Source organism: Suncus etruscus, chromosome 4 (assembly GCF_024139225.1).
Source record: "Suncus etruscus isolate mSunEtr1 chromosome 4, mSunEtr1.pri.cur, whole genome shotgun sequence".
Classification (NCBI taxonomy): domain Eukaryota; kingdom Metazoa; phylum Chordata; class Mammalia; order Eulipotyphla; family Soricidae; genus Suncus; species Suncus etruscus.
Genome location: NC_064851.1, coordinates 121,308,485 through 121,326,788, shown reverse-complemented (window position 1 = coordinate 121,326,788; position 18,304 = coordinate 121,308,485). Strand labels below are relative to the sequence as shown.

The 18,304-nt window shown below is 35.6% G+C and overlaps 1 protein-coding gene across 1 annotated transcript in view; it reads left to right on the top strand.

Moving 5' to 3' along the window:
- TLL1 (tolloid like 1) overlaps nucleotides 1-17,901 on the top strand; it is a 244,932-nt gene extending 227,031 nt beyond the window's left edge. Inside the window, exons 19-21 of the mRNA XM_049772340.1 lie at nucleotides 4,275-4,488; nucleotides 16,221-16,471; nucleotides 17,558-17,901. Coding sequence (XP_049628297.1) covers nucleotides 4,275-4,488; nucleotides 16,221-16,471; nucleotides 17,558-17,692 — 600 coding nt within the window. The 3' untranslated portion in view covers nucleotides 17,693-17,901. The remainder of the gene's footprint in view (nucleotides 1-4,274; nucleotides 4,489-16,220; nucleotides 16,472-17,557) is intronic.
- Nucleotides 17,902-18,304: the final 403 nt, after the last annotated feature.

Sequence of the window (18,304 nt, the reverse complement as noted above, 5' to 3'; positions counted from 1 at the left end):
TGCTACTCATATCCATTAAAAAACTCTATTTGATTATAGTTGTAGCAGACTCCGGGAAAAGAAGAGAGGAGTTTGTATTCCACTACCACTTTTTTCCACCACCCTCCCCCAATCCATCCAATAACTTGTGGGAAACCAAATGATAGTTCTATGGAAGACAGGAAAAGACGCAAGATGGTTGGGGTCAGGGCGCTCTCAATCTTATCTCACAGCTGCTCAAATTGCATCAGTCTCTTTAATTCCCTTAGTTAAATAGACATCCTGGCACAATTTTATTTCCACATTAAGCCCTATCATTTCATTATCTTGTCTTTGTGAGTATATGTAGTTAATCTGAATGGATTTATCCCTTTGCCAGTGCCTGTATTTTTTTTACTGAAAGCACCTCTGCAGATGTTAGATGTGCAGACTCTGTATCGATGTTTGGCTTGTGGCCACCTAGGGAGATTAAGTTTGCCTGGGTATTCCAGAAACACACAGTTCTTCTTTCCATGACCTGAACTCAGAATTCAATTTTATTTCCTTTGAATTGGAGTCTTTAATCTCTTTGTTTACCTTGGGGAAATGCATTAGGATTTTTCACCAGAGCTCATCAGATATTTTGCTTGTTTGTGGTCTCTCTAAGGTCTTGATTCGTAACCTTAATATAAATAAGTACAATAATGAATCAAGTATTAAATTTTAAATATTTTGATGTGCATATTGTTGGTGTAAATGCTTGAAAAAATGTCTAGAATGGAAATTTATATTTGTTTAACAGACCAGAATTCCTTACCATCCATATATAAACTTGATCTATATCCCTGTGAAGTAGAAAGATTTGTGAATGAGTCTTTTGGCTTTGGTACTTGAAGGTTGGGATGTTCACATTCTGTTTTGTTTTTGGGTTTTTTTTATGTCTTTAGAGATTCAAAGCTCAGCATGTGTGTAGAATAAAGTGATAAATTATGAATCTCATTTTATCATTTGGAGGCCTTCACATTTTTTCCAGTTTCCCTTGGGCCCTACATCTCTTGGCCGTAGACATTTTTTTTATTGAGCTGAAGTCACTACATCAGAAGATTTCTCTGTCGATGTTCCAATGATCTTAAGAGTTGGAATGCTGAGTTAGTCATGTTTGTGCTATGTATGGCAGAGTGTTTAGGTTAAAGTGACTCCAGACAAAGGACCACCCCAGCTTTACAGGGTGGCACCTGATAAGTTACCATCTTTTCCAAAATGAAAATTCACTTAGACCTCAGTGGAAGTGAGTTGATTATGTAATGTAAAGAAACATCACTTATAAACCCATTGCCTAAATTGACCCTTACAGAATCCTGATTACATTAATGATTTAATAAAAAACTGGAACCAGTTGTCCCCACGTTATCCTCAGACCAATTATCAGGTGCCCTTCAGTTGACCAGCTCCAGGCCACTTTGTGCTGTGTTGCTGTTCAATTAAACAGTGCTGATTTGCCCCAGACATCCAGCACAATGCTCTTTAGTTATTTCATTCATTGTTTTCAATGGACCAACCAATGGATGGGACAACTGTGCCCTAAAAGTTTCTGATTCTGGGGCCAGAGAGATAGCACAATAATAGGGTGTTTGCCTTGCACAAAGCCTACCCAGGATGGAGGGTGGTTTGAATCTCGGCATCCCATATGGTCTCCAGTGCCTGCCAGGGGCTATCTCTGAGTGCAGAGCCAGAAGTAACCCATGAGCACAATTGGATAACCCAGAAAATAAAACAAAATTCTGATTCCATGTTTTAAATTTATACTTCAGAATCCTTCTTGCTTTCTTAAAATGCTCTTTTTGGCACAGTGGGCTCTTCTGTTCCTTAGAGGGAGGCCAGGACTTTAAATCCTGAAGAGCCTATTTTCTTAACTTGAGAGTACTTTCAGCTTTTGGTATTGTCCTACCTAGTTGAAAGAATAGTTGGTGTGTGTGTGTGTGTGTGTGTGTGTGTGTGTGTGTGTGTGAGTGAGTGAGTGAGAGAGAGACAGAGAGAGACAGAGAGACAGAGAGAGACAGAGACAGAGAGAGACAGAGAGATATTCTAAAGTTTCAAGTTTAAGAAAGAACTCTCGGTGTAGGTAAGTCACTTAATAGTTTCCAACCAATTAAAAATTGGTACTTTTACATACGAGACCCATATGCATATGAGACCCAGTGTTATGAAATCCTGAGTAGACTGCAAAAGCTGTTATTTCAACAGTTTTCCATGCATGAGATTGGCCCTAAATATCCAGACTTACCCTGACTTCTAGCCAACTAGCCCACCAGATTCTTCTGCATCTATCCCTGTCTGCACTATTCTGCCGGGATTGTAAGCAATGATTGTGACAAATCCTTCTGTGATGTCCTGCTTTTCATGTCAAACTTCAGGATAAATAAACCCCACTATTGTCTCCTTATTTATTATGTTTTCCTGTACTGTTTTAGTTTAAAGTGAGGTTACTTATACTGGATATGATTTTTTTTAACTCTAAAGTATCTTCGGTTTTATGAATTAAACATTTCCTTTTAACCCATGGTGATTTTAACAAATCATGACTGTTGAAAGACAGTCATTTTATTGACACTTGTTAACTAGCACAGAGAGGTCTGAGTTACGAGATCTCGGTCCTCTTTAAAAAATTACTTTTCTCTATTTACGTATCTTTCTTTATTCCTGTGTTTCATTCCTGAAGTAATATAAACCACTTCTCCCATTTTTTTCCTCTCATTCACAAGACAGGAAATACACATAGGTGATAGTATGGTATATTCTAGATAAATGGTTAGACCTAGGGGGAATTTTCTTTGAAAACTTTTTCTTTGAAAATCATAAAATGGATGCTATCGTGAAACTGAGATTTGTGATTGCTTTATAAAATGGCCTTTAAGAAAGCATGCACATGAAACATTTGTGTGAAAATATTTCAATAATAATTTTAAAACTTTATAAAATAAAATGAGTGAATTATCAAGCATTATGTTCACTTTGTGATGATGTAAAAGTGATGATGCTTTATTTCTTGACTGTATACAGAGTTTTCTGGAAAAAGAAAGTGTTAATTAGTAATGGTAAATAATCTGGAATTTCTGGAACTATCAACACGTTGAATGGGATTTTAAGTTAAACTTAATAAAACTTTTCTTTAGCTATATAATGTATTGGACATGTAATAAAATATTGTTGTTATTACTGTTATTTATTGATTTGGGCCTCCCAATAATACTCTGGTATCCAAGGGACCTCCTGGTAATTTTTGTCCAGAAGGCCAGGTAGCTTAAACAGGGGCCTAAATATGAATTATTAGTTGGATTGTGTGGTGTAGGGACCATGTAGGCATACCCACAGAGGTCATACTTGGGGTGCTGTGCGGTGCTTTGGAATCAATGTCAGGGCATGCTTTCCAAGTATCCTACCCACTGCATTATCTCTCAGGCCTCTGAAAGTTTAAGAATTTGCTATAATCTCCACATAAAAATCAATGCAGAACAGGTGAAGTATAGTTTTTATGACATGGCATATTAAGATCCTAGACTAAAATAAGTTTACAATCTATCTGAAAATAAAATAATTCTCTAAATTCATGTTTCTCTAATAATACATTCTGTTAGTATATAGTAAAACTCTATTTTAATTATTATATTAATTAATATATTAGGAACTTAAGATACCCTAAATTCAATTTTTGTGGAAAAAATGTAATCTTTGGGATTTTCTTTCAAACTATGGTAGGCCAAAAGGTTGTATTATGTTCAGAACTTTGATTTTCAGAATCAGGAAGAATGCATTTTTATCAAGTTGCTTAAAAAAAACACTTATTCTAGCAGCCCCGTGGGTGAGGGAAGAGGATATGGGAGGTAGGACAGGAACGGAGGTGGAGGGAGGACAACTTGGTGGTGGGAATTCCCCTGGTTTTATGATAATATGTACCTAAAATATTATTGTCAATGATATGTAACCCACTATGATTAAAATAATAATTATATTAAAATTTAAAAAAGTTACTATATGTTCCACATAAATTCATAATTATATTGATATTTTGCTTATAAGAAATTGTCTAGAATTAATTTAATCACAATTAACTGCAATAATCAAATAGTCAAATTTACATAAGTATATTGCTTTCGTCATTACATTTTCCCAGAGATTTTATATTTGATTGACTTCAAACCCCTTTCAGTTATATAGATTAAAATCATTTGAATGTGCTAAACATACTTCATTGAAATGTAATTCTGCCCAAAAGAACTCATGTGATTAATTTATCCTTTGTTTGTTTGCTTAAATAGGCCTTTAGTGAGTTTGAGATTGAGCAGCATCAAGAATGTGCTTATGATCACCTGGAAGTCTTTGATGGAGAAACAGAAAAATCTCCCATTCTTGGACGGCTTTGTGGCAGCAAGATCCCAGAGCCCCTTGTGGCCACTGGAAATAAAATGTTTGTTAGGTTTGTTTCTGATGCATCTGTTCAAAGAAAAGGCTTCCAAGCCACACATTCTACAGGTCAGCAAAATCAGCGTCTTTCTTATCTTGTCCGCCTAAGTTTCAACTTTCCTTTCTAGTGGATGTAATGCATTCTAGAATATGATCTTAAATGATTCTGAAAGAACAGAAGAAGCAATTACATGGAGACAGAATATGAAATAAAGGAGAGCTGTGTAGCTGTTGCCTTTAAAATATTATGTTGGTGAAAGACAATAACTTAATCTCATCTAAGTTCAGGGCATTATGAAAATATTTCTGAATATATAATATATTTCACATTAAGCAGTTTGGGTTGTATATATATTATATTTATCAGTTGAATAGATGCCTATGGTGCCTAGCTAATGATATTTGGTTAGTTTTTACATTTATATATATATATATATATATATATATATATATATATATATATATATATATAATATACACACATTTTGGATTTGAACTTAAAGCTTCTTTTAGTTTCATTTTTTGTATGTGGTATACAACTTGATTTTTTATTCATAATCCCTAATTTCAATGTTATGGATTAATTTCATCAGTTCTACACATCATTCAGAAATAAAAATTTAATTTATAAAAATGTTTAAATGCAGGCAAAGTAGTATTAAGTATAATTTAGAGTCAATTTAATAAGCTCTGTAAATGTTTAGGAAGTGTTTGTTTGTTTTTCAGTTTAAAAAAATCAGCTTATTTCAGATATTTATAAAGTCATTTAGCCTATACTGACACCTTGTGGCATTCTTGAAGTATAAACTAAAGTAGTTTCCGTGTTATAAATTCATACATGAAAGTTTTAGTGTAATAATATTTTTGAATGTTTTTGAATAATTTTTGTTGAATATTATTTTAGAAATCATAATATCAGTTATTGTCTAATATTATTTATTATCTAATCAGTGTGCATGTTAGTAAATTTTACAATAGTATACATTTATTTTCAGGGTAGTCACCTGCTTTAATCTAATAATTATTTTAATGCATTAATGGTACAAATCAATTATTTTGAATGATTATTATTTTAATTAATAAAAATAGTTCGTAGACTGTAGAAATATTCTTTAATATTTTCCTAATAACTGACATGTATTTTTGGTTAAAAATCTGAAGTTAAACTGTCATCAATATTTATCTAGTAGCACAGAATTAATGGCACTATATCTATATACAGAATATATATGGAATCATAATTTTGTACTATAAATTATTATGATAGATACCAATAACCAATATTCTGGTTAATACAGGTTCTGAGAATGCAGTGTGAAATATGCCATCAAAGTTTTTTAAGACTAATATATAATTTTGAAGTGATCTATTATAAATTCTTTTATCAGTAAAAACTTATAGTTCCATTAATTTGTGTGAGAGGGAAAATGTTATTGTGTACAGAGTGTCAACTAATGGTTCAATCACCATTTTCTAGCTGAGAATCTTAAAGAAAATATTTAATCTCATTTTCTTACATGAAAAACAATAATCTCAAGATTTCTTACAACTATAAAATTTCATGATCCTTTATTTTCAATGCTTCTGAATACCCATCATTTTTAGAGTTTATATCCATTTAGAAATCCAATGGTATATAACCAATGGCAAGTCTACATATAATAGGTATTCTGTATAGAACCAATGGTTTTGTCACATTTCCTTGAAAACACACATACAGTTAAAATACATTGAAATTCCAAATGAGCTACATGATTCACATATTACCTCATTTTCAGGTGAATAATTTAAAAATATAGTGGGCTCATTAATCTCACAAAATTCCTAAAGTGATAATAAAGCCTGAATTTTAATTATTTCAGAATCTACATATTATCTTTTCTCTTACTCTAAAAATTTGAGATGGTGAACAAAACTCAATTTTTAAACAGCTTCTTATAAGACTGGCTAGTCCAAATAAAAACATATGTCAACTTTTGATACACATAAAAAGCATTTATTCAGTAATTAATGGATTCTAAAATACATGTAGCTATTATTGAAGGACTATAAAATATACTTAGCAAATTAAATTCTATTGCAAGAAGAGAGCTTCTATGAATTTTGTAAAAACAATTAAGATTATACTGAAAATTAGTTTTATGGTTACTGTTTTTCACTAGTAAATGCTGTACAAATTCATGAGAAGTAAAGTTTATTGAAAAGGGGCATTGCCTTTCTCTGACAGGTTCAAGTTTATTTTAATCACATAATAAATATTCTGATTTCAGCTTTTAAATAATATGATTGAAGGGAACAAAACTTTCAATAAAAATTTTTCTATATATTCTTTCTGAGGTTAAGACAATAATACAAAAAAAAGAGGGGCAATATGGAGAAAATAGTGTATTTTAAAATTGCGTTGTCTGACATATCGGACTTCTTTTCTGTAACATAAAACAGCTCTATTTGTCAATGACATTGAAAAATCAAATTATACATTAGTAAACTCCTTAAAAATAAATTATTTCTATCTAACTTAAATTAGAATGACCACTAAAAGCATTTCTATGTCAAATTACAAAACTCTTCAGTATCTTAACATTTTGGCAAAAAGTTTTAAAACATTCTACTTAAATATAATTGAAGATCACCCATATTCTCTTCTAGGTGCCTTTCTTATTCAGCTTTATTTTTCTCCTTCCAACAATTCAGTATAAGACATCTGCTCAAGAAGCTTGGAGAGGATTTTTAAACAATAATTTTAAAATACTCGTTGTCTGGCTAAATGAATATTTTTTTCTGAGTGCTGTATAAATTTTTTTAAATTTATTTAAACACCTTAATTACATACATGATTGTGTTTGGGTTTCAGTCATGTAAAGAACACCACCCATCACCAGTGCAACATTCCCATCACCAATGTCCCAAGTCTCCCTTCGCCCCAGCCGACCCCCGCCTGTACTCTAGACAGGCTCTCCATTTTCCTCATACATTCTCATTATTAGGACAGTTCAAAATGTAGTTATTTCCCTAACTAAACTCATCACTCTTTGTGGTGAGGTTCCTGAGGTGAGCTGGAACTTCCAGCTCTTTTCACTTTTGTGTCTGAAAATTATTATTACAAGGGTGTCTTTCATTTTTCTTAAAACCCATAGATGAGTGAGACCATTCTGCGTTTTTCTCTCTCTCTCTGACTTATTTCACTCAGCATAATAGAGTCCGTGTGCATCCATGTATAGGAAAATTTCATGACTTCATCTCTCCTGACAGCTGCATAATATTCCATTGTGTATATGTACCACAGTTTCTTTAGCCATTCGTCTGTTGAAGGGCATCTTGGTTGTTTCCAGAGTCTTGCTATGGTAAATAGTGCTGCAATGAATATAGGTGTAAGGAAGGGGTTTTTGTATTGTATTTTTGTGTTCCTAGGGTATATTCCTAGGAGTGGTATAGCTGGATCATTTGGGAGCTCGATTTCCAGTTTTTGGAGGAATCTCCATATCGCTTTCCATAAAGGTTGAACTAGACGGCATTCCCACCAGCAGTGGATAAGAGTTTCTTTCTCTCCGCATCCCCGCCAACACTGTTGATTCTCATTCTTTGTGATGTGTGCCATTCTCTGGGGTGTGAGGTGGTATCTCATCGTTGTTTTGATTTGCATCTCCCTGATGATTAGTGATGTGGAACATTTTTTCATGTGTCTTTTGGCCATGTGTATTTCTTCTTTGTCAAAGTGTCTGTTCATTTCTTCTCCCCATTTTTTGATGGGGTTAGATGTTTTTTTCTTGTAAAGTTCTGTCAGTGCCTTGTATATTTTGGAGATTAGCCCCTTATCTGATGGGTATTGGGTGAATAGTTTCTCCCACTCAGTGGGTGGCTCTTGTATCCTGGGCACTATTTCCTTTGAGGTGCAGAAGCTTCTCAGCTTAATATATTCCCATCTGTTAATCTCTGCTTTCACTTGCTTGGAGAGTGCAGTTTCCTCCTTGAAGATGCCTGTAATGTCCTGGAGTGTTTTGCCTATGTGCTGTTCTATATAACTTATGGTTTTGGAGCTGATACCGAGGTCTTTAATCCATTTGGATTTTACCTTCGTACATGATGTTAGCTGGGGGTCTAAGTTCAATTTTTTGCAAGTGGCTATCCAATTGTGCCAACACCATTTGTTGAAGAGGCTTTCCCTGCTCCATTTAGGATTTCCTGCTCCTTTATCAAAAATTAGGTGGTTGTATGTCTGGGGAACATTTTCTGAGTATTCAAGCCTATTTCACTGATCTGAGGACCTATCCTTATTCCAATACCATGCTGTTTTGATAACTGTTGCTTTGTAGTACAGTTTAAAGTTGGGGAAAGTAATTCCTCCCATATTCTTTTCCCCAATGATTGCTTTAGCTATTCGAGGGTGTTTATTGTTCCAAATGAATTTCAAAAGTGTCTGATCCACTTCTTTGAAGAATGTCATGGGTATCTTTACAGGGATGGCATTAAATCTGTATAATGCCTTGGGGAGTATTGCCATTTTGATGATGTTAATCCTGCCAATCCATGAGCAGGGTATGCATTTCCATTTCCGTGTGTCCTCTCTTATTTCTTGGAGCAGAGTTTTCTAGTTTTCTTTGTATAGGTCCTTCACATATTTAGTCAAGTTGATTCCAAGATATTTGAGTTTGTGTGGCACTATTGTGAATTTGGGTTGTTTTCTTAATGTCCATTTCATCCTTATTACTATTGGTGTATAGAAAGGCCATTGATTTTTGTGTGTTGATTTTGTAGCCTGCCACCTTGCTATATGAGTCTATTGTTTCTAGAAGCTTTTTGATAGAGTCTTTAGGGTTTTCTAAGTAGAGATTCATGTCATCTGCAAACAGTGAGAGCTTGACTTCTTCCTTTCCTATCTGGATTTCCTTGATATCCTTTTCTTGCCTAATCGCTATAGCAAGTACTTCCAGTGCTATGTTGAATAGGAGTGGTGAGAGAGGACAGCCTTGTCTTGTGCCAGAATTTAGAGGGAAGGCTTTCAGTTTTTCTCCATTGAGGATAATATTTGCCACTGGCCTGTGGTAGATGGCCTTCACTGTATTGAGAAAGGTTTCCTCCATTCCCATCTTGCTGAGAGTTTTGATCAAGAATGGGTGTTGGACCTTATCAAATGCTTTCTCTGCATCTATTGATATGATCATGTGGTTTTTATTTTTCTTGTTATTGATGCTGTGTATTATGTTGATAGATTTACTGATGTTAAACCAGCCTTGCATTCCTGGGATGAAACCTACTTGACCATAGTGGATGATCTTTTTAACGAGGCATTGAATCCTATTTGCCAGGATTTTGTTGAGGATATTTGCATCTGCATTCATCAGTGATATTGGTCTGTAATTTTCTTTTTTGGTAGCGTCTCTGTCTGGTTTAGGTATCAAGGTGATGTTGGCTTCATAAAAGCTATTTGGAAGTGTTTCTGTTTGTTCAATTTCATGAAAGAATCTTGCCAAGATTGGCAGTAGTTCCTCTTGGAAAGTTTGATAGAATTCATTAGTGAATCCATCTGCACCTGGGCTTTTGTTTTTCGGCAGACATTTGATTACTGTTTTAATTTCATCAATGGTGATGGGGGTGTTTAGATATGCTACATCCTCTTCCTTCAACCGTGGAAGATTATAAGAGTCCAAGAATTTATCCATTTCTTCCAGGTTCTTATTTTTAGTGGCGTAGAGTTTTTCAAAGTAGTTTCTGATTACCCTTTTAATCTCTGTCATATCAGTAGTGATCTCTCCTTTTTCATTCCTGATACGAGTTTTCAAGTTTCTCTCTCTCTCTTTCTTTGTTAGGTTTGCCAGTGGTCTATCAATCTTGTTTATTTTTTCAAAGAACCAACTTCTGCTTTCGTTGATCTTTCAGATTGTTTTTTGAGTTTCCACTTCATTGATTTCTGCTCTCAGCTTTGTTATTTCCTTCTGTCTTCCTATTCTTGGGTCCTTTTGTTGAGCATTTTCTAGTTCTATTAGCTGTGTCATTAAGCTACTGAGGTAAGCTCCTTCTTCCTTCCTGATGTGGCCTTGCAAAGCTATAAATTTTCCTCTCAGTACTGCTTTTGCTGTGTCCCATAAGTTCTGATAGTTTGTGTCTTTATTGTCATTTGTTTCCAGGAACCTTTTGATTTCCTCCTTGATTTCATCTCGGACCCACTGGTTATTGAGCATGAGGCTGTTTAACTTCCAGGTGTTAAAGTGTTTCTTCTGAGTCCCTTTGGAGTTCACAAATAATTTCAGAGCCTTGTGGTCAGCGAAGGTAGTCTGCAAAATTTCTATCCTCTTGATCTTATGGAGGTATGTTTTATGTGCCAGCATGTAGTCTATCCTGGAGAATGTCCCATGTACATTGGGGAAGAATGTGTATCCAGGTTTCTGGGGATGGAGTGTCCTATATATATCCACTAGGCCTCTTTCTTCCATTTCTCTCCTCAGGTCTAGTATATTCTTGTTGGGTTTCAGTCTGGTTGACCTATCCAGTGTTGACAAAGCCGTTTTAAGGTTCCCCACAATTACTGTGTTGTTGTTGATATTATTTTTCAGATTTGTCAACAGTTGTATTAAATATTTTGCTGGCCCCTCATTTGGTGCATATATGTTTAGGAGAGTGAATTCTTCCTGCTCTACGTACCCCTTGATAATATAAAATGTCCATCTTTTTCCCTTACAACCTTCCTGAGTATAAAGTTTGCATTATCTGATATTAGTATGGCCACTTCAGCTTTTTTATGGGTGTTGTTTGCTTGGATAATTTTTCTCCAGCCTTTTATTTTGAGTCTATGTTTGTTCTGACTATTCAGGTGCGTTTCTTGTAGGCAGCAGAAGGTTGGATTGAGGTTTTTGATCCATTTAGCCACTCTGTGTCTCTTACCTGGTGCATTTAGTCCATTGACGTTGAGAGAAAGAATTGTCCTGGGATTTAACGCCATCTTTATTTTGAAATTTGGTGTGTCTTTTGGGTAGTCTTGTCTTAGATTAGGTCTTTCAGTTTTTCTCTTAAGACTGGTTTTGTGTCTGTGAAGTTTCTGAGCTGTTTTTTGTCTGTGAAACCATGTATTCTTCCGTCAAACCGGAAAGTAAGTTTTGCTGTGTATAGTATTCTGGGTGAAGCATTCATTTCATTCAGTCTTGTCACAATATCCCACCACTGCTTTCTGGCATTGAGTGTTTCTGGTGACAGGTCTGCTGTAAATCTCAGGGAAGCTTGCTTGAACGTGATCTTGCTGTTTTCAGAATTCTGTCTCTATCTGTGGGATTTGTCATTGTGACTAGGATGTGTCTTGGGGTGGTTTTTCTGGGGTCTCTTTTGGTTGGTACTCTTCAGGCATGCAGGATTTGATCACATATATTCTTTAGCTCTGGAAGTTTCTCTTTAATGATGTTCTTGACCGTTGATTCTTCCTGGAAATTTTCTTCCTGTGTCTCTGGGACTCCAGTGATTCTTAAGTTGTTTCTGTTGATCTTATCATAGACTTCTATTTTCATCTGTTCCCATTCTTTGACTAATTTTTCCATTGTCTGCTCATTTGCTTTAAGTTTTTGTCCAATCTCTCCTGCTGTATGGAATTGTTATGTATCTCATCTTCCACAGCACCAAGTCTATTCTCAGCTTCTGATACCCTGTCCCAGAGCTTATCCATTTTGTCATTCACTTCGTTTACTGACTTTTTCAGTCTTGTTAGTTGACATGTTATTTCAGTTTGGAGTTTTGTGATTTCTGTCTTCATATTTTCTTGGTTCTTATTAGTGTTCTGTTCAACTCGATCCATGGTTTCTTGGAGTCCATTGAGCATCTTCCATATTGCTAGTCTAAAGTCCTTATCTCAGAGTTTGATTAGTTGGTTGGTCATTATCTGGTCCTCAGAATTGTCATCTTCATTCTCTATGTCTGATGCTGGCCTGCGTTGTTTCCCCATTGTCACACTTGTATTGTGGGTTTTTCTACGTGTTGTGGTGGTATTCATTGTCATGATGCAGGCAGCACACTCCTCTGGCTCCTCCCTTTCTGGATGGGCTGACTTGCCTCTAAGGGAGGGGAGTCCTCCGTGGATGAAGCCTCACACTGGGTCAAATCTTAGGCCCGAGCATGCAACAGAGAAGACAGTCCAGAGAGAAATGTTTGCTTCTGTGATATAGCGCCGTTCTTAGTGTGATTTTTCCTTCTTGTTGCAATGGAGTTCTTTCCTTAGAAAGAGTGCACGGCCGCGTAGCAAAGCGGAGCGGCCATGCTCCGCTGGAGCCTCTTTTTGCCCCACTCGCAAGAGTTTCACGCAAGAGGACAGTAGACAGACATAGACAGGTCACACTCACAGTTTTTCACAGTTGGGCCCCACTGGGCCGGTGTACTTTCGCGGATATTCCCCGCCTGGTGTCACACACAGGGAGCCGGCTTTTGCAAAGCTTAGCCAGTTTTCATGCTCTGTAGTCCCTCCCTGAAAATGGCTTCTGGGCGAACAAGGTTTCTGGAGCCTCTTTTTGCCCCACTCACAAGAGTTTCACGCAAGAGGACAGTAGACAGACATAGACAGGTCACACTCACAGTTTTTCACAGTTGGGCCCCACTAGGCCTGTGTACTTTCGCGGATTTTCCCCGCCTTGTGTTACACACAGGGAGCCGGCTTTTGCCTCCACCGGCTGTTTGTGGGTGGTCTCCACCTAAATGAATATTTTAATATATTTTTCTGACCTTGTAAATGAGTAAGGATATTTGGAGGAAAAGAGTTGACTCTAAAAAACTTCTAGTCAAGGGACTGGGTTAAATGTTACGTTGATTATAATTTAAAGAATTACGATAAAATTATATAAACACTCATATAAGCATTTGCTTTTCTGTGTGCCCAATTATTATCTGCTCACAGAATTTCTTTCAGGGCATTATACAAGATCATATATTTTGTGCATTAAATATTCAAACGCTTCTCCTTAAAAAAATTATCCTGCCGAGTCTTTCCCTGGTTGAAATTATACCAGATTAATAAATTGGAGCAATGATTCATGGGTATACAGTCTGCCCTTTACATGGACTTTAAAATATTTGCTTTTGAGTGTTGTTATTTTCTAGACTTTTTGAAAAAAATATATTCACAACACCTAACCATCAGTTTCAGATTCACAAAGTTTTTTTTATAAAATTTCTTTTCCCTTTTTGGTCAACTACTTTATGCCCTTAGTTTTTTGTTCCAAACTTAGGCCGGTAGTAAACAGCTTCTTCTGGATCCTGGTTTTTGCAACTTTCTTTCCACAAAATAGGACAGGAATTCACTGTCTTCTCATCTTCTGCTCATCCTGATTTGTGCAATAAAAGTAATAAAAGTCATATCAGCACTGACTCCTTTTTTAGTTTGAAAATAAATTGGTCAATTTTAAGAATAGGAAGACTTTTATAAAAAAATATTTGTTAATAAATGCATTGCTTTCAATATATGTATATTGGATGAGAAGGATTTCTCATCCAATATATTTGTTTTGTTTTTGTTTTGGGGTCACACCCGGTCGTGCTCAGGGGTTTCTCCTGGCTTGGTGCTCAAAAATTGCCTCTGGCAGGTTCGGGGAATCATATGGGATGCTGGGCTTCGAACCACCATCTGTCCTGGGTTGGCCACGTCAAAGCAAACGCCCTACCACTGTGCTATTTCTCTGCCCAACTCATCCAATATTTTCTTAATCCTCATAAAAATACTTTCCCTTTGATCATAGAAGAGTAAAAGTATTTTAATTTATTTTTCTGTTTTCCTGACTTTTCTATTTATGTTTTAATAGATTTCTAGTTTGGAGTATGGCACTTCCTGGAAAACAATAACAATAATGATGAATTTACACATATATGACTTTTTATCTATGTCCTGGGAATCTTTCAAGCAGTTCCTTTCTCCTTTAGACCCTGTGTACTCTTCTAGATCCTGCAATACAACTATTATGTAGAAGCTAGAAATAAAGTACGGGACGGAGTTCCACAGCTGAGAAAGAGCAGAACTTGGATTGGGGCCCAGGAAATTTGGCAGTGGAATTCTGTCCTAAGGAGAGAATAATTCTTGGAGTAATTCGGATCAGAGAGGGGCCGTGGTGGGAAAGGGATACTTGGCTTCCAGACTAGGGGATTCAAGATGTGTCATCCAATGCTCATCAGGGGACCGGAGTGATAGCACAGAGGCAAAGCATTTGCCTTGCCTGCTGCCAACTCTGAATGGTCCTGGGTTTTATCCCTGGCATCCCATCTGGTCACCCGAGTCTGCCAGGGGCAATTTCTGAGCCCAGAGCCAGGTGTAACCCCTGAGTGCCACTGGATGTGGCCCAAAACAAAAGAAAATAAAACAGCTCATCAGATTCCAGTGTTCAGGAGTTGTTTGAAACATGTGTATTTCCTTGCAGTTACAAATGTATGTAATAGTGTACCTGTACCAGTAGATTGTATATGATCTACCACTGATCACTTGGAAGACCTTGGGCCATTTGATTCATCACATGACAGATGGTTACCTCTATGGAAACTATTATCATAATTAAAACCCTACCTGAAAAATTTTTAGTATAGCACAAAGTACCCTAAATATGCAATTGTGTATGAGGAAGCCTCTAGTCAGGATGAGATTATATTGTTTAGATATATAGGATTAGGGCTTATCTTGGCCAATTCAAAATAGTTAATTATTTCAAATGATCTATATATATTTGAGTAAACCATAATACAAACAGTAATGATCCAAGTTTGAATGTTGGCTACTAATCCATACTCATAGATACCAATCCATAACTAAAATTGTTATAAGTGGTCTCCACTTTATATATATATTGTTTAGATCAGTGTACATTGGATTTTCATTTTTTATTTTTCCAGCTCATGTCACTTTTTTCTGAAAATTTTCTGGTCTTAACACTGAGATGAATATTTCCCAGGAATGTCTCAATGGTTGACTGAGATAAAGATAAACTATTTTTTCCCTATCACTATTCATATACCTTTCAAATTCCATTTCACCCCGCACACACTGAGCATGTGTTAGTATGTCTATTGAGTTGAGGGAATACTGTTAATTTCTTCACTCCTGATTTAATTTTCAGTTTTAAAATGTTGGAATTTTTTAATACAAAGTGTACCTGAGAATTTGTTTTATTCTCTAAATTACACTAAATATTTATGCTTTTTATTTTCTTGGTATATTTAACTCTAGTGATGAAACTACAGCCTATATTTATACCTCTTTAAAAATCAATAAATGTATTTCATATTTTAAACTTAAAACTAAATACACCATATATTTGATTTAGTTCTGGAACAACAAACAAAGGTAACTAATAGTCTTTATTTTTGTTAAGCAAGGTGTTGATTTTTATAACTTTTTTTAGGATATGCATTCTTATATTTAAATTGAATTTGTAGTAAGACTTATTTTTCAGCATAAAAAACTATTTGCTACTAAAAATTGAAGGCATAGCAGTAAAATATTTAATATATCTATACAACAGCTCCTGTTTTATTTCATTTATTAATTCAATTCTTATCCCACTAAGATCGGTATTGTCACAGCCACCCTTGAAAACTGTGGACTAGAGAAATAACATCCCTTACCCAGGGTCTAGTTAGTAGTTGTTGAAGCTGAGATTCCTACCCAGTAGTCAGTATCCAGTTGATGCCAGTCATTTTCGATTGCACTGCAGACTCCTCCTGGTTGGGAACCAGATCTGATGCTGAAAATTTGTAGACATTAAAAAATAGTTGTATTAAAAAGCAATTATTATTGGACCTGTTAAAACTTAAGCCTTTTTTTTTTTTTTCATTTTTTTTACTCTGGGCAGAGTGTGGTGGCCGATTGAAAGCAGAGCCCAAGCCCAGAGACCTGTACTCACATGCTCAATTTGGTGACAATAACTACCCAGGACAGACTGACTGTGAATGGCTGTTAGTATCAGAACAGGGCTCTAGGCTCGAGTTATCCTTCCAGATTTTTGAAGTGGAAGAAGAAGCTGACTGTGGCTATGATTATGTTGAGCTCTTCAATGGCCTTGATTCAACAGCTGTGGGGCTTGGTCGATTCTGTGGATCAGGGGTAAGTATCATCGTCATGATAAATGTGTCTATTGATTGGTGGTGGAGGTAGTCATCATAATACAGTTCCAAAGTTTTATTAAAAAAATCACATACAATTTATTCCACTTAGCACTTTTTTTGTCTCTAGAGACAATTGGACTCAGTAATTGTAATGTCTTGTTACTGTCCACACGTTTAAATTTATGTCAGATCATGCAACAAAATATATTTATATATTAAAATCTAATGATATAAAGGCACTCTATGTAAACAAACACTTTTTAGAATTTTGTCGCCTTCCTAAATAAAAGCATAACAGGAAAAATAAAGAATATACATCCTTTCTAGATCAAAATCATTTCAGTAAATATATGATTGTGGATGAGTGGACTTAGCAGTGTTGCAAGAATGTTGTCTCATTTCAGTGTGTGACTCATTTATTGAGCACATGCATGAGTGGCACATAGATTTCAAAGGATATCCCCATAGAAAGTAAGCAGAGCTGAAAATTTTCACAATGCTCATCCCCCAGGACTCACAGTGGAAATGTCAAATGGTCTTCTGGAGACATATATTGTTCTCCTTTTTTTAATGTGTGCCTCTACCCATTACCTACTGCTTAGATAGCACTATGAAAATCCTTTCCAAATGGCAACTGAAGTGAAATGCAGATTTTCTCGACCATCGTGTTATAATAAGAAGGCAGAGTGGTTTGAATTCTAAAAAATCACTTTGACTCAGAGTGCTTCTAAAGTAAATTAAACATCTCTTCAACCTAACTGAACCTAATTTTATGTACTTATAAATCAATGGAACTTGGCTTAAAAGCTTGGAAAAAATATACCAAGTTGCAAAAATTGGAAACACATTAAAGCATTTCCAAGCTCAGCTACATCTCATAGTAGCTATGTGATATTTAAACATGTTATTTGTTTTCCTGATTGGCACTCAAGTTGTGCAGAAAGAAAAATATATTCATATCTTCCTTCCTAGGTTGTTGAGATGGTTTAATGGTAAACTAAATAGTTCAAAACACGAGTTACATGAGAAAGAATAGTGATTAAATATATTAATTATTTATATGCATATTTGTTTTTTTCTTCAGCCACCAGAAGAGATCTATTCCATCGGGGACACAGTTTTAATTCATTTTCACACTGATGACACAATCAATAAGAAAGGATTTCATCTAAGGTACAAAAGCATTAGAGGTCCAGATTCTACGCATACCAAAAATTAACACCAAAAGCTCCATTGGAACATCCAGGAATGTACGTAATGGAGAGAAGTCATTTTTTTAAACGGAAGAGATTAGTACAACTGTTTTCTATAATGGGTTTGAGCAGAAGAAACGTGTGAGACCAGAACTTTCTGTATTGAAAGAGCAGTTTCCAGATCACCTGATCTGCATTACTGAGATACTGAACTGCATGCTGGATGATCTGGATTAAGGAAGTGCTGTAAGGAAGACTCCACACGCTTTGTGTACAGTATTTGCTCTACAAATCTCTCTTGCAATGCAGACCAGTCAGAATTTATGACCCGAAGAATGTTCTTCTGGATAATTTTTCAGAATTGGGGTGGGTGGGGGGAATCAAGTGCTCTTGCAAGTCATGAACTGGAAAAATACCTTCTAAAATTTTAGAAGATTTGCTTTGGCTTTGTATCTTGGAAACATTGTTAAACCAGATCCATAGAAGATGTCATAGAAATGGAGTCTTTGGAGGATTGTTTGTACTTTAAATGGGGTTGCATATGATGTTTGAAAACTGGACTATGTCATTCATTATTTTTGCGAGTGGGCAAAATTAACCCTTTGAAAGACCAATGATTTTGAGACTTCAGTTTACTG